The following is a 17,392-nucleotide window of genomic DNA, read 5'->3' as shown; positions in this document are numbered from 1 at the left end:
ACTATCTGGGCAGTGGTGGCACATACCTTAAATGCCATCACTCAGGAGGTAGAGACAGGCAGATTTCTGTGAGTTTGAGGCCAGCCAGGCCTACGGAGGAATTCCAGGACAGACAGGGGTACAGAATGAAACCCTGTTTCAAAACAAACAAACAAATCGCATACACAAAACAAAATGAAACACGTATTTTAAGTTTGCTTTTGGTCTGACATTGAGGCCTGACAAAGATGGGCAATAAAATAATCAGATTTGGGCTGTTTGTCAAGTTTAGAAGTAGCATGTGTTTAAATAAGATGAACTAGACACAGACAAATGCCACATCTCACTCATTGAGGGGACTAGTGAGTCAGAGTTGTAGAAGAATAAAGGAGTCTCTGCTATGGCCTGGGAGGTATAGCAGGGAAAGGGCCCAGGAAGACATTCAATATGGGAGGCCGAGTCAGAGAGGGGAGCATTCACTGTGAGGTCTCTTTCCGTGCAGCAGAGTAGCCATGGCTCATGACAACCTGGGATGGGATCCCCAGTACAGGAAAGACTAGTGGCTGAGGAGAGAAAAGCTGGCAATCGCTCTCATTCTGTACATCGTAGATATGAGTTCAACTGTCAAACTACACTACCATAACAATTTATAACTATTATGTCTCACAAAAAAAAAATACACCATTTAGAATGAATTTGAAGTTAAATTTCTAAAATAAAATCAAAATTATCTGTGAAGATGAACGCAGCTTTAGGCAGTTTCACATGGATACTGCACATTCACTCCGCATTGCAAGGCACTGGGATGAAGTTTCCTAGAGGTCTGTGCTCTGATGTCCTTGCTTTACCAGGAACAGATGGGACCAGAGGCGTGGAAAGCCTTGTTTTAGTTCCCCACAGCTCAGAAGCAAAATCTGCACGTATGCCTTCAGTGTGGGCCTTGGAAGCCCCGGCGTGTGCATACGTGTTTCCATTGTTCCTTTGGGGACTAAGTCATAGGTCATAGGCCAAGTCCTGACATTACTGAAGGTCTCTCGCCTTAGGGCTGTACTGTCTAGTGGAATTTTCTGCGATGGCCAACTTGTTCTCTATCTGTCCTGTCTAATATGGCAGCCAGTAATGACACGTGGCTATTTAGTATTACAGATTTCATGAGTGCCATCCTAAGCATTGAGTTTTCAGTTTCGTGGGGCTGCTGGTTGCTATGGGGTCCGCAGAGTTCCAAGGGTAGTAAGTGCCTTCTGGTCAGGGCCACGTTCTGTTCAACATGGTCTCTGGAATAGTATTTTGTTTTTTGGTTTTTTTCATGCTAGGGTGTCAACAAGCATTTTCTGAACTGAATTGGTTTGAATCTGTGAGCCCCAATGCTGCAAGTGTGGCTATCCCTCTGTGCTTTGAACAAAATTCTATGTTTTTTCATGAAAAAAACTGGCAGCAATTCATTAAAAGAAAAACGAAAAGGCGTTTTGCTGCAATTCAACTAGGGTCTAACTGCTGGGGGAAAAAGAGCTGATATAAACAAATACAGTGTTAATAACATGACTTCCAGGGGCATCAGCTCATTCTCTTTGAACCTTATATCTTAATATACTGGAATAAACAGCTGATGTTTTCGGTGATATTGTTGGCTCCTGCGATGACGTGGGCTCCGTCCTGGCTGTTTAATCAGGCAGTTGATTCATAGTCATATTTCCTGATGTGTTTCCCTAGATGGGGACCTTGATACTCTGAGAAACACAGAATTCAGCAGATTCTCAAATGTTTACATCTATTTTAAAACCTCCAAGTCGGTTTCCCCCTCATCACCTTGGGAAGAGGCACAGCACAGGGTTGGGGTCTGACCGTCCTCTATGCCACCCCCTCTTGCTGTTCCCTGTGGCTTCTGCTTCCCTCGCTGTAATTTGAGCTGTGCCCAACCTCAGAGGTTCATTCTAAGGATCACACGAGGCAGTGATTGTAAAAGGCTGCAGTGGGTACCTCACACCAGGATTAAAAAGCCGGGGCAGGGGGTGTAGAATGCACACCTAGCGTGCACGAGGCCCTAGGTTTGCTTTCCAACATGGCAAAGCATAACAATAAACAAACAGCAACTACAAATATCGAAGGTTTACTCCATGCCCCAAACCGGCCCAAGGGCTTTATTCGTATGAACACATTTCATCTCCAGAATCACATTAAGGCCAGTTACTGTGGTCATTAAAAGCCCACAAAATACACTGATTCCCCTTAGGGCAGAATCTCTTTACACCCCCAACAGTGCACTGCACTGTCTCATGAATAACGAGGGCTTTCTAAATACCATTTTACTCTTGTTTTTGTAAAATATCTTTGAACGTCAATAACCAAGCGCCTCTCAAGTTCCTGCCACGGTTAGTCTTCATTAATGACAGTTGTTCACCAGGGCAGGGGAGCAGTTATTTTCTTCAAATAATCTGTGTGAGGACAACGGACTGTCCTGAGCTAATACTCCACAGTGCTCCATCTGGCCAGAACAATGCTGTGGCCGGAAGCCAAGGCCACCTGGGCAATGGGGTAGAGAGGGTGATATTCTACTAGCTGTCCATCGGCCAGAGGGGGACTTTCAGCTGCTGCTGCCCAGGGGAAGGTTTTATAAAAACCAAACACAAATATCACATCACCCTCATCAAACTTTCTTTATGAGGTCAGGAGGAAGAAACTGCTTTGAATGTGAGTCAGGTATGATTCAAAACGTATTCTCGTGGGAAGGCCATCTGCCTGTGGCCCGACTCCCTCCTGATACTTAAGTTAATCCCCAAAGTTAAACCTTGGCTGATGGGCATGTATATTGGAACATGTATGTGCTGTAAGAGGCTGAGCTAATAACAAATCCCTCATCAGAGGACCTGGGTTGGATGTATTTAGTCTATTGTGACAGGTTTGTCAGGTACAACACACTGGGTTCTAATGAGGCCATGGAGTTTATTTTTAAATGCCATCGTGTTCTATGTCATCATGGAGATTAGGGAAGTGTGACGGGCAACAAGATTGGCTAAAGTAAAGTGCTCAGCACAAACCCAGCATACCTACTTGGAAAAGTGAATAAAAGCAGTACCCTCTGCCCTCAGAGGTAAGGTTTGAGCAAATGTCACAGTAGGAACTCAGAATCTCAGTGAGAACCAGGACAACGCCCTCCCTCTGACAGCCAACAAAGCGGAGATAGATCAACACACAAAGCGGTCTCCTAGTCCTGCCCACCGCCCCCAACTTCTCCTGCAGCTTCCTTCCACCAAGTGAAGTTCACAGTGGCCAGGTTCTGGAAAGAGAAGCCACCCTGCTGGAAGAGAAAGGCTGGAGCAGCTGTGCCCAGGCCCTTGCCAGAAGACATTCATTTGTTGACACAGCTAAACAAAACATCACCTTGGAGGAGAAGCTGCAGGGGAAGCAAGCTCCCTTCTTGGGCTGAGACCTCTTGGTATCCAGTTCATAAACATTAAGTCATAGATTCATGGAATTATCTATTACATGGTAAGCGGTGTCTAGCGGAGGCTGTGAAGAAACATCTTCCTTTTCATTTGAACTTGATAATCAAAGGTGCCTGGCACATTGTGCTGACAGTTGGGCATAAATAGCCATATTTTGTCCATGAAGCCTCAAAGGTCGGTCTTGGGAGATAAGGGAGGCATTGAGGCTTTTTAATCCTGCCTTACATCTCTTCAAAACAGCTGATAAGCTCTAGTGGAAGCCTCCTGTGGTCCCGATAGCATTCGCGCAGACACCTGGGGCTCCTTTTGAAAAACACCATGGGAGTGGGCAAAGATCCCAGAATTAGTTTCCTGGCAGATGTAAACTGCAACCTTCACAATTTATTTCCAACTACATGGAAAAAGCCATGGTGTAAAATCACTCTGGGCTATTTGGGTTGTTTGGGATGGTGAATTAGAGGCAAGGTGCTGTGAATAAATCAGGCAGTGTGAACAGGCTTCTGAAACATTCACTCACAAAGAGTGAATTGCATTGTGGTTAACCAATAAAGAAGATAGATAGATAGATAGATAGATAGATAGATAGATAGATAGATAGATAGATAGATAGATAGATAGATAGATAGGGTGGGTAGATAGATAGATAGATAGATAGATGATAGATAGATAGATAGATAGATAGATAGATAGATAGAGTATTGAAATGAATAAAAAGGCGAAGTTGAAGAATGAGGACTCACAAGGACCAGGGCAAATGCCCTGCGAAGCCACCAGGGCAATGATTTCTACCCAGCTGGTTCCAATGAAAGTCACCATCACTTGACTAATAACGTCCCAACGTTTAGCTCTCCCAGTTTCCTGTTCCATTGTTCCAACAACACCTGGGGGTGAGGGCTACTGTGTTGAATAATAATGGGGCTATATGTGCACTGACCAGTAGGACCATTCTGTACCACAAACAGAGTTCTGCCCACTAGTGGTTGTTATCTGAATAGCTTGGGTTTTACTCATTTTTCAGATAGATGGATAGCTATGTTGTCCCCAGTAACAGAGCCCAGACATAGATGTTGAAGAGTGTGTCTTGTCACACACAGAATGAAGCTTTTATGAGCCATGCTGGCTAAGTCCAGACATCACCAGTTGCAGGATTTTTGGTCACATTCACACAGTGGGTCCTGGAATTGTATTATTTACTGAAAAAAAAAATTGTTTCTAGTTGTGGTGTGACTCAGCCCTTAGCACACACCTTTAATCCCTCTGGCTGGAATACAGACATGCCCAGGTAATGAAGGCAAAGTTAGTGTGTAGAAGGAAGCACCTGCGTTTAAAAATGATGTCTAATTGAGTGACAGAGAAAGTGACAAATTGGAGAAAGATTTGACAGAATATGATATGCCCAACTCTCACAAAAACATACAGGAAACAGAGGCACAAGAGAGAATGAAAGAGGAGACAGTTTCACCCAGAGAGAGGTTGAAGAGAAAACACTCTGGACAAAGGTAAAGATAGAAGGAGCCAGAGAATGAACAGGAGCTAGAAGATTAGAACAGATCGGCAGAGTTAGTTTTCGGCTAAGCTGAGCAAAAAGTCAGAGGCCAAGAGAGAAGCCAGATTGTGTCAGTCAGCACGGAGAAGAGTTTGAGCCAGAACAGCGAACCAGCCAGCCAGAAGTCAGAACAAACCAAAACAGGTGAGCTTACTTAGCACTAAGTCTCAGAGGCTGAAAACATTGTAGGCCTAAAGTAGATTGTTTGGTGGCTAGAAGCTTCCAGTACTAAGCCTGGGTTGGCAGACAGAGGCAGAAAGCCTTGGAGACAATGACATCAGAGGAGTAGAAGTTACTTTTTCAATCAGCATATTTCAGTGTCACATCTATTCTCTGCTCAGGTTCCTGCTTCGTGTGAACTTGTCTGGTAGATTCATAGCTCTGCGTCTCATTTAAACATTTTTCTTCTGCCTAAAATTGCCTTTCTGGTTTCCTTAGCCAGTGGCTTTAACCTTTGAGGCTCAGGGCAAACATTATTTTCTGCTTAGGTTTAACGTTTATTGGTGTCTACTTTATGCCACTAGAGATCTACTCAGGAATGCTGAGAAATCAAAACGAAAAACAAGATAGAATTTGAGCCCTTGATGTGGTCAGGCCAGCATAGGTTGGGTGTGGACAGGTCATGACTGGGCTCCTGTGGAAGGAAGAAGGCCTAGAGAAGAAGGCTAGGAACCAACCCTACTGAGACCTGAAACGTGGATGTGAGCACAGCCAGGCAGGGCTGTAGAGAAGTAGGGGAAGGGCGCTCTAGCCAAGCTGAGAGGTCTGGAGCAGTCTCATAGGATAGAAAGAGCTGTGAAGGCATTTACTTTCACAGTGATGAGACAGTCCTGAGGACTGGTAAGCCATATTTCACAGTGGGCTTGGGTTTAAGCAATATCTCCTTGGAGAGGAGGTGGGAGCTGTCCAGAAGTAGCAGGAACCTGGGGAGGGGCTAGGAGAGACGACAGGCCTCTACAAGGAGCAACTCACCTCAAATATTGTAAAATGGTTGCTATCTTTATTGGATTCAATACATAATTTGAGCAAATAGTACTTTAGGGCCTCTGGACCTTGTATATTACAGGGAAAAGGATGTCATCACTGAAGTCAGTACAGATCTGGGTTAGAACTCTCAAGTGCCCACTCACCTGCTGTGATGTGGCAGGGAGTCAAGTCTCTTAGAGGCTTTGCCTTGAATGCTATACAGTGACAGCAGTTATGGTTACCTGGCACAGAGGAGGGCTGCAAGAGAAGATAGCGTCCAGCACAGCTCTTCCCCCAGGGCCCACGCATGTCTCTCTCCTCCACTGGTGTCCCAAGCCTACCTCCACCTGTTTGCTTTTCTCTGTGTAAGTTCTAGGTCTTTGAGAGATCAAAGAGGCATAAAATACAGTGATTGTGAGTTGCCTAGGACCTAATTTATAGCCCTTGAAATAATAATTGCGCTTATGGCATAGATTCTGTTTCCCTCTCTAATTCTCCCACAATACCTTCCCAGTCTCTGGGGTCATTGAGTTAACAGAAGAAAGTAACACGGGTACCCAGCCAATATTTGCACATCTAATTCTACAACACCCAATCTGACCTCATCTCTCTATCCAATTTCCCCCTTAAGTTAGCCTGAAAAATACATTTCCTGAGAACATCATGGTTGGTGGTGGTGGCATGTGGACAGAAGTATTAAAGGTGCCAAGGAAAAGTAGTTAAAAAAAAACCACTCTGATAATTCAAGAAAATAACCACCATCCAATTCATAAAGACTTATGTACACTGGCTGAGCTGATAGCCAAAGAAAAGCAATTAGTGACTACATTTTTTTTTTTCTCAAGACTTAGCAAAAGGTAGCTGTTACTGATTAAGGTACAATTTTACGCTTTGATTAGAGATATTTTTATTTTAAAGTTTGGCTGAATTCAGCTTCCTGATATGAAACTTAAGACCTGAAATTCAAATGTGCTAAGAAATTTAAATCCACTGCGAATTGTAAATAGTATTTGATTTATGCTAGGCTTAACCTTTTGCTGAACAACAACAAAAAAATTGAAGAGGAGCCGGGCGTGGTGGCGCACGCCTTTAATCCCAGCACTCGGGAGGCAGAGGCAGGTGGATTTCTGAGTTCGAGGCCAGCCTGGTCTACAAAGTGAGTTCCAGGACAGCCAGGGCTATACAGAGAAACCCTGTCTCGAAAAAAAAACCAAAAAAAAAAAAAAATAATTGAAGAGGAGAAGTATAAATATTCCAACTAAAGGGTAATCAGAAGGATAATTTGTGGATTTTTGTAATTGTGTTTTTCTATTGAAAACATGTGAATAGAGACATCTATAGGTGATGAATAAAATGTGCATGCATATGAAGTTATGATGTTTACCTAAATGTGGGTCAGCAAGATGGCTCCGTGGGTAAAGTCACTTGCTACCAAGCCTGAAAACCTGAATTTAACCCTAAAAGCCCATATGGTAGAAGGAGAGAAATCACTCTACAAGCTGTCCTCTGACTTCCCCACTTGTCATAGCACACCCTACACTGCCCTCCACCATACACACACAAAGTAAATAACAAATAAACCAACATACTCCCCATAAATTATTACCTATAAAGTCCTCACTAAATTTCAGGCTCCCTAGATTTGGAGATGTGGGTAATGGGACGTTGTCCAGGAAAAGCCACTCTGCATGTGAGAGATGTGCAGGTACTCAAATGTCCACACTAGCATGGCTGTCTCTAGACAACTGTCCACCTTCTAACCAAGAGGTTTGCCTCACTTCAACCTTTAGTTCTCAGGGTCAGCAGAAAGCTATGGGATGAGGGGCAGTCCACAGAAAGCTTTATCCAGAAGGTAGCTGGAGGATATGGACGTTTCTCAGCCTCTGGGTCACTGTCCAAGTCCAGTGTGCCCCAGAGCTGTCCTCCTAGGCTTTGGAAATAGACAGACCCAACTGTGACTCTAAGCCAGTTCACCCAGGCTAAGCCAAAGATCAGCACGTGATGCCATGACTAACGCTTAGGCATTTTCAAGTGTAAGAAAAGGTACAGTCTTTACTCCGTTCATGGTTCAGAGCAGCAGCTGCCATGTGTACATACATGCTCTTGGTGTGAGCCCAGAGTGTCCCATGTCATCTCCACAGCCGCTCTGAAGAGGTATTGGTCCTACCCCACGTTCTAAATGAAGAGTCCCCAAAGCCTAGCATTTGCACACAGGTCTGATGAATGTGTTAAGTGCTTTGCTGCCGTGCTCCCTCACATCCTGTCCTCCACAATGACCTTGTATCCCTATTTAGAATTGTACATTCAAGAAAATCAAGCCTTAGAGTGTCAAATTTCTCAGAATAACTCATAAGAAGCAGAGAGTCCAGTCCATAAACCCTGTGGGACAGGTCGGACCGTTCTATGCGCGGATGTTTAACCTGGATCCACAAGACAGATTCAGGAGAGTGGATATCCTACAGGGCGCTCCATCTATGGGACAGACCTCACCCTAAGCAGGAAGGAAGAGATTTAGCCCTTCTGGTCTCTGAGAAGAAAATCTACTGAATCACTCTCGCTTCCCATAATGAGGAAAAGCTTAAAGATGTCTTCTTTGTTCTCAGAGCTTCTGTTGTTTTTCAATATCACAATTAAGCACCCCATTGTTATGGGTAACAGAATTCATTTGCCTAATTTTCCATAAGTGTTTTTGGTTTGCTTTCTGTTTTTAGAATAGGCACGGATGTAGGCTCCTAGATTGTCCCATGAGGAAGTGTTCCACACTCATTAGTGCAAGCCCCATGATTGAAATGGAGGTACCGAGCTGGCATTTTTAAATAAGGCACGGGTGGCAACACACTAGCTTCCCTGTCCTGGAGAAACCTTTACAACTATCAGAGAGGGGTTCCACGGCAAGCGTGCTACTCAGGGTTCTCAGGGCTTCTCCAGATAGCCCAAAACACAAGAGCAGATGCTGAAGGGCTGAGGCAGACCGCTGTGGCCCCTGTCCCTTACTGTCTCTCCCACTCTGACTTCTCCTTCCTGTCCCTTAACTCTTTGCTTCCCTCACCACTACCACCCCCACCCAAGGGCAAGATGATAAGAAACCGAATCATCACCACAGCCTTTATCAAAAGCCTTGTAGGGGTCCCCACGGGGAGGCCACTGACTCTTGGTCACAGTGATCTGTACGTCAAAGCCCTGGGGAAGTCACAGTGGCTGAGAAACTAGATATATGGTCAGCAGTTTCATGAGCTCAGAGCTCGACACCAGCTGGGGGCCAGATTCCACTTAGGCCAGGTTCGTTTGTACTTCGATTAAAATTTGACAGTGATTAGTGCTTCTTATATGACAGTGTCTTGCATGAAATAGCTCATTTAATTCTCAGAACCAGCCAAGTATCGGGTCAATACTCCTAAAATCCACATTTCACAGCTATGCAGACTGAGGAACAAACAGTAGATAATTGAGTCTAGCGAAATCTCAACCCAGAGGCTTAATTCTTAACTGTTTAAGAGAATGACACTCATTACGCATCTATTGCTACTGTATTAAACACAAGATGCTTAGGAAAAAAACAATTCCTTTAGGGCTGGGGATATAGGTCAGTTGGTAGGGTGTGGAGGGAAGGAAAGAAAGAAGGGAGGGAGGGAAACACAAAGGGAGGGAGGGGAAGGGAGTGAAGGAGAGAAGGAAGAAAGGAATTTTTCATACACAATACAAAGTCAAGTCAAAGACAAGAGTTATTCTTCCTATACCTCACAAAACCATTGTTGAGAACCAGTATAGGTGCAAATCAGCTCCCTGGCATACCCATACCCATGCACAGGCTCTGTCTGCCTAAGATTAAGACAACGGGGCAGCGGTAGCAATGGTGAGCCTGGGGAAGGGGGCTTAACTGCAAGAAAGGAAGAGATCAGTTAGTCACTGTAAATGCTCCAGATCTGTAAGTATACGTGCAATACCAGGGCAATAAAGGGGACTTCTGAGTCAGCTGGTCTGGGTTGGTGCTCAGAATATGTTTTAGAAAAAGCATCCAAGATCATTATTGTCTTCAGGTAAGATGGGGATTACTTCAACTCTGGTGCTTCGGCCACCATGCTTCGTACTAGCTAAGAAGATACCTCAGGAGTGTGTGCAGTGATGTCAGCGTCCAGGATTCTAGAGAAGGAGGTTCTAGGGAATGCTGTGGCCCCAGGGCAGTGGGAGTCCTCAAGAGAAGCCAAGAACACACAGAGCCAGGCTTTTTCTCACTAGTGAGTTATTCTGAGGACTCACCATCTGGGACAGAAGAGCTCACTCCTAGAGGTCTCAGATTAACTCCCTTTCCAGTTTCTAGAAGAAACTTCAGCCCCCTAATGGCCTTAGTTTTTTGGAGGTTGAGGCCCAGCCCATTGGGTGTGATCAACCTTTAGGTGTGAAAATCTTGGAGGCTGTGAGGTTGAGATCTGAAGATGACTAAAATGTACCCACTAATGCCAGGTAACCCATCTTGATGGTCAAGCCCGAGATAGACACACAGACAGATTATTCCTACTTGAACTTGAAAAGGAGCCTGAAGGGTCTGAGAGGGGGGCTGCAGATCATGAAGGAATGAATTTCCAAGCCTGTGAGACAGCAGAAGGAAGACCTGAGGGCAAAGTCTCAAATTTCAGATGCGTAGGACTGGAGAGACTCAGCAGCTCTGTGGTGGAGCACTTGCTTGGCCTGTATGAGGCCCTGGGTTCTACCCCCAGCACCACAAAGAAAACAAACAAGAATGAACAGGTAGATGGTAGCAAAAGAAAAAGTCACTGTAGGCTTGAGCAGACACACATTTTATCTTCTTTTGGGACAATGCCTCCCTCACTTCATAGGAATCTTGCTTAAAGTCCCCCACAGTGGCATGTGTTCTAGGCCTCCCAGTCAGAACTACTCCCCTCCCCAGGCATTAAGACCCAGAAGTCTGATGGAGGGAGTGGGGGTGGGAGGGGGCCCTTTGGGGGTATTGCTTATGCTGTGAGAAAGGCGTTCCCCTCCTTCTGTGGAATTTTCTGGTGCAAGGATGAGCGCTGAGGGCTGTCAGCAGCTGAGGCATTACCAATGGAGAGAAACAGGCTGGATGCTTCTGCGTTGAGTCATTCGGGCTTTAAACATTTGAGTGATGCAAGCAGATGTGTGTTTGGAATGTGATGCTGGTGTCTGCGTGGAGGGATGCCTGGATTAACACAGCGCAAACCCTGGAATCCAGGGAGAAAGCTGCTCAGACAGGCTGGTACAAGGCCTCAAGCCCTCCCAGAGCCCAGAGAGCAAGATGTAGAGTTGAGAGATAATTGGGAGGTCGAAAACAGACAGAGCACCGTGACTGGGCGTGACAGGGGAAGAAAGAGGTCATCAGGGCTGGCTCTGAATTAAGGCACACCCAAATTTGGACTCTGTTTAGTACTCCTAATGGCTGTGGGATCTTATTCAACCTCCTTAAGCCTTGGCTTCTATGTCTACATACTGGCAGCGATAACACTACAAACTCTATGGGATTGCTGGGGGATGAGATAAGGCATGTGGATGCAAAAACATGCAGCACAGAAGTGGCACCACATAACACTCGGTCTAGAACCACTCTTTCTGGCAGTGAAAGAGAAAGGAAAATTAAAGATGGCCCTGAAGTTCTTGGCTTAAGAATCTGAAAAGGCTACTGAAATTAATTGGCACTAGAAGTGCAGGAATTTACAGGAAAGGAGAACATGCGATTATTTTTTGACACATGCTGAGTCTGACATGCCCTTAAGACTTTGGGGTAAGGGTGTCCAGCAATCGATGAGACTCAGACTCAAGGTTTGGTGGATACTGGCCAACAGAAGGTCATTGGAACAATGGCAGACAGGAGATATCTGGGAATGGATGTGTGCTGAAAGGGAGAAGGAGAGAGCCAGAGGAGTCATGAAGTTAGCGAGAGGTGAGGACAGTTGCATGCAAGTCTAGAGGAGAAGATGCTGTCAGATGGCCGTGGACCCTTATGTCTATGTGGGAAGGATGAAAGACTGAATCCAATACCAGCTGACTGGCTAACAGGTCTCTAGCCTCACCCATGATGTTATCTTTAAGAGGCTCACTATGGTCCTCAGGTGGATTGCTGTCTCGTACCTCCAGGTATTGATTAGCCAGGCGTAGGAATCGGTCAGTGATGTTGAATATGTCCCTCCAGTCAAAGCTGGTCATATCATCAGCCTGCTTCTCTCGGGGACCGTTAGAGAAGAAGTTTAATACGGCTTCGGTGGTAATGCCTTCTTCTCCGAGCTGCCTATTTATGAAGTCTTTGACGGTTGGGTGCTGCAGGGTGTCCTTGGGAAGAAGAACATTATGTCTCAGAAATTAAGAATTCCACAGGCTCTTTGGCCTTAGTCTCAGATCATGTCAGATTTTTAATGATTACTGATTGAGACATGGAGGCTCACTAAACAAGCCAGGAGGCTTGAACTTCCATCGTCTTATTCTAACACAAAGGCTTCTATGTAGAGGAGAGGCAAGGCAGAGTATGGGAGAAGTACTGCTGAGCATGTAAAAATGACATAGAAGATTTCCTTCTTATGGCCTTCCGCTTTGTTCTCATTTTAATTGTCTTGCTATTGAGAACTCTTGCCTCTTGAGCTTTACAACATTGTAAATGAGGCCAGACAGACAAAAGTGACCATCTTGGCAGTATAGAGCTGGCCTTTTGAGGAAACACCTCTTTGAACCTGAGGCCTTCAAGTGAATTCATGGGAAAAATACTGACCTTGTGGCAACCTTTAAATTGTCCCACAGAATTTAAAAAGCCTATTCCCCACTCAACACCAGAGATGCCACTTGGTGACATTTCCAGGCGAGTGCTTGAGGTTCTGTTGCGATAGCTTGGCCTGGCTGAAGTTGGAATGAACTGTCTCCACGGCCCTCCCCATCCTATGTTGTGAGCATCCTTACTCGGATCACGGTCATCTGTGTGCTCTTCTCAAAGAAGTACCAGATCTGGGGCCCCACTTCCTCCCAGGCTTTCACCAACTTCCTAACTCGATCCAGTTCTTCAAAAGTTGAGTTGGCCTAAAATAGACACACAGAAAGAAACAGAAGAAATTGTAAGAACCTTCGCTTCTGTCTTTTTAGCCCTCACCATAAACCTTTAAGGTGTTATATTAAGGCAAAGCTCTTTCCTCCTCCTCCTCCTCCTCCTCCTCCTCCTCCTCTCTTCTTTATAATAAAATAATAATAATAATAATAAATAGTAACTTATTATTTTAAGTATATGGGTGCTTTATCTTCACGTATGCCTATATACCACATGTGAGCTGCCATGTGGGTTCTGGGAATCGAACACTGGTCCTCTGGAAGAGCAGCCAGGTCTCTTAACAGTTGAGCCACCTCTCCAGCCCACAAGGGGCTTCTTGGAAGTGTTTTTCCTTTCCTGGAACATTGCCATTCCTCAGACTCTAGGATTGACAGAATCTAATTTGTTAGTATCTCAGAGATACATGCAATAAGGCTGCTACTGATTCCAAGCCTCATTGAGTTGTACTTGGGATTCTAGTGAGCAAATATTTATCCTCCCCATCTTTGCCTGTTCTAGGAAGCCAGAGATCAAAAGATGCTGAACATTTCCATTAGGGATATAAGTCACACAGTGGGAAAGAAAAGTCCATTGCAGAATTGCAGGCTACTTCAGAGAGGGTGGGTCCAGGCAGGGCACCAGAGAGAGGCATTCCTACTGTGACTGTGCTTGAGGGAGGAAACCCAGGAATCCATTTAGGGGAAAATAAGCCAGAGGGGAGTCATTGGCAGGAGCCTATTTAAACACACACACACACACACTACATGCACATGCACACACATGCACACCATTGTCTTCTGGGAGGTCCGAGACATAAGAGAACAACACCAGCTGGGCTCTTACATTCTTCAGTATCCTTTGAGCAGCAGGGGAATCTGGAGTAAAGAGGATTTTTCCCATCAGCAATGGCTTTGCCGCCCTCCAGGCTATTTTGGTTAAAGGGTTTGACTCTAGGCTCTGGATCAATGAATTACAAAAGGATGCTGTCAAGAGAAAAGGGACATTTTTTTTTTTCAAAGCTCCCCACTGCTCATAACTAAACAAGGTCATTAGTGCATCAAGTCACATGCCTAACTCCCATTCAATGCCACACTGGACGGTTTGAGAAATAATCTAAGTTATTAGGCTGGACCCTACTAATAACAAGCTCCCACTAAGAACAGTGAGAGACTGCCATAGCGCCTCTTGACAACAGCCTCCGGGCTGAGACAGAGGGCAGGGCTGCGCTTGTGCTTATTTCTGCTTAAAAGAGAGAGGCTAAGGAGCGGCGCTTGTGATTTTTGCAAGAGACCAAAGGAAGTGAAAGCCCAAATCTTCCCTCACCCCCCACCCTCTTATCCACCCCACCCCACCCCACCCTAGCCCTGCAGCTGCAATCTCAGCTGTAGTCTCAAGTCATTCCACATCTACTAACTCCTTCTCTTCCTTGTATGTAACTGTCTCAGCCTTCAACTCCTTCTGCTGTGTCTCTTGCTGTCTTTTTTGTAATTTCAGAGCCTATCCCAGCACAAAATAGTGAAAGCGAGGGAGAAGGCTTGCCAGGGGCGTGCCAGCCCTGTTGGCTTGCCAGGATGCTATTGGCCTGAGCTTTATTGTAACTCTGCATTGCCTTCTCCTTCATCGCTCTTCTCTGGCCCTGGAACTTAGTCACAGTTCAGTTACATCAGTGGGAAATGTCCCCTCTTTTCCCTTTCCAAGTGGGCGTGGGTGCCTTCCATGGCTCATGCCCAGTCTTCTATGAGTACCATTCTCCTCTACAAGGGGAAGGAGGATTTCTGGGAGAAATCTCTTTGCCCAAGGCCACTTAACAAGAGCAAGGAGAATCAACCCTGGCACTGGGGTTTCTTAAACCAGTTAACCATGGCTCCCAACCTTCCTAATGCTGCAGCCCTTTAATACAGTTCCTGATATGGTGACCCCTGCCCCTAACCATAAAATTATATCACTGCTATTCCATAACTATAATCTTGTTATTGTTATGAATCATAACGTAAATATCTGTTCTTTTCTATGGTTTTGGTGGGATCACAACCCAGAGGTTGAGAACCCAACATGCTAACCCATCTTTTTTTGTATTTGTGTATGTGTGTGTGTGTAGTGTATTGTAGTGTAAATGCACATATATACATGTATGTAGAGGTCAGAGGGCAGCCTGAAGTGTGCCATGTACCTCATTTTATCACTAGCTCCGGACCTGGTAAGTCAGCTGACCAGCAAACCCATTGTCTTGGCTTGGCTTCAGCTGTGATTACCAGTGGCACCACATCTGGCTTTGTTTTTCTCAGTGGATTCTGGGGATAGAACTCTGGACCTTGTGCTTGTGCAGCGAGAACTTTACCAACTGAGCCATCTATCTGCCCAGCTTCCCCACATCCCTGACCCATCGTCTTAATGCACACCAGAGGCCACTTTGCCTACAGGACTCAGAGGACTTACTTGTTCTTTTGTCGTAAGAATAGGCGGGGTCTTTCCTTGTGGAATCAATCCCCAGGAAGGCTTTATAGTTATTGTCTTCATACCAGTTAAAGGAGAACACTCGGGAGCCTCCTCCCTCTGGGTACCCACATAGGAGGTCAGACAGGATGCTCATCAGCTGTGTGAAGGTCTCAGGACCACTGTTCTGCAGGAGAGGCCTGCTCACCCATAGCAAGTCTTGAACACTTGGCCGATGGATAAACTAAGGATAAGGAAAGGGCTTTGAATAATCTTTTTAAAGTTTTATTTATGTTATTGCATGTACATTGGTGTTTGGCCCACATGTGTGTCTGTATGAGGGTGTTAGAGTCCCCTAGAACTGAAGTTACAGATGTCTGTGACCTGGGTGGGTACTGGGAACTGAACGTGGGTCCTCTGGAAACTCAGCCAGTGCTCTTAACGACTGAGCTGGCATTGCAGCATGACTCGGAAGAATCTAAAAGCAGACAGAATGAAGGCCGTTTTCCTTATTCAAAGGGAAACATAAATTTTCTCAGCAATTCTTAATTCATCTGCAGAAGAAGAAAAAAACCTGCTGTCATCTACTTGAAGATAAGCAAGAACACAAAAGATGCTAACAATGGTCTGTTTTCCTTTGTTCGGGTTCCTTGGAAAAAACGCAGACTCTATCACCATAAGCCAATCGTTCTCCTGTTCCGGAAATGCAAAGCCATGGCAAATTTCTACGACTGAAAACTTTAGAATGTGGTGTTCTATATTTGGAAAATTGTCCTTTGTAAGCTTTCCTTGTATTTATGTGCACTTGTGTGTCTTCTGTCTGTGTCTGTATGTGCATATGTGCATGCAGATGACTGCAGATGTTAGAAGGGGCTGTTGATTCTTCCAGAACTGGGATTACACATTTACAGGGAGCTGCTTTGTGGATGCTCGGAGCGGATCGCTGTTTCTCTTCAAGATCAGCAAGCCACTCTTAATCGCTGAGCTGCCTCTCTGGCTCCTCAAAATATCTTATTAACTTCATTTTATCCCATGTGAGTGCTTCCATCCAACTGAAACGTGTGGTTTGTTCTCTCTCCCTCCCACCCCACCCCCATTTGAGCTCGAGAGTGTGTGTGTGTGTGTGTGTGTTTTAAGATTCAAGCAAAAAACAGATGTCTCACTTATTGGATGAAAAATTTCAAATTCTATGTCCACTAAGAGGAACCTGGTATTCTCATCTCTCTCCTCATGGTGGGTGTCATGGTATCCATGGCTTCAACTTTGAAAAGTAGATCTGTGATGCTAAGAAATCTGGGGGACACTGGCAAGTGGCACCAGTGTCCTGGTTCCCATCAGGCCCCTTGGCTTCATTTCAGGGAAAATATCAAATAAAAACAATGCCGTGTTTATTCCCTAACCACACCTTACTAGTCACATTCTAAGGAACTTGGAAATTTAAAAAAAAAAAAAAAAACCATTAGGATCCAACCAGGCGTGACGGAAAACATTCTCCCACTTCTCTCAGCGATGTTTACCTGTGGTCTCTCTCTTTGTACACATGCCAACACTTGCTTTCCGAAACTGATGAGCACCGTGTGGAATCCACACAGTGAGTCACTTTTATAATCACAGTCTATGCCTCAGTAAGAAAGTCAGAATCTCAGATTGCTTCAACAACAGTGGGTCTTATGACCAGAAGGGGTTATTATCATTATTATGTTGCTTAGTTAATCAAAGCTCTCAGAAATGAAGGGCTGTAGTGGGGTCAAATGTTCTGATATCAATTAATACACACCGGGCTATCTGCTTTAACTTGGTTCTCAAACGCTAAGACCTCTTATCTAAGCAGGCAAGGAAATCTTCCGGAGCACCCACACACAGAATGAAAAGTGTTGATGTGCTCTGGGAAGCTATTCACATGCTCTGCCCACTTCACCATTATTACACAGAGCTGAGGTTTTTTGGGTTTTGTTTGGTTGGGTTTTTTTTTTTTTGGGGGGGGGG

The 17,392-nt window shown here is 45.1% G+C and overlaps 1 protein-coding gene across 1 annotated transcript in view; it reads right to left on the bottom strand.

Moving 5' to 3' along the window:
• Positions 1 to 17,392, bottom strand: part of Abca4 (ATP binding cassette subfamily A member 4) — a 150,092-nt gene that overhangs the window by 92,651 nt on the left and 40,049 nt on the right. Inside the window, 4 exon segments of the mRNA XM_021157524.2 lie at positions 12,037 to 12,234; positions 12,853 to 12,969; positions 13,817 to 13,956; positions 15,410 to 15,650. Coding sequence (XP_021013183.1) covers positions 12,037 to 12,234; positions 12,853 to 12,969; positions 13,817 to 13,956; positions 15,410 to 15,650 — 696 coding nt within the window.

The sequence above is a fragment of the Mus caroli genome, chromosome 3, assembly GCF_900094665.2.
Source record: "Mus caroli chromosome 3, CAROLI_EIJ_v1.1, whole genome shotgun sequence".
Classification (NCBI taxonomy): domain Eukaryota; kingdom Metazoa; phylum Chordata; class Mammalia; order Rodentia; family Muridae; genus Mus; species Mus caroli.
This window is presented reverse-complemented; position numbering and strand designations above follow the sequence as displayed.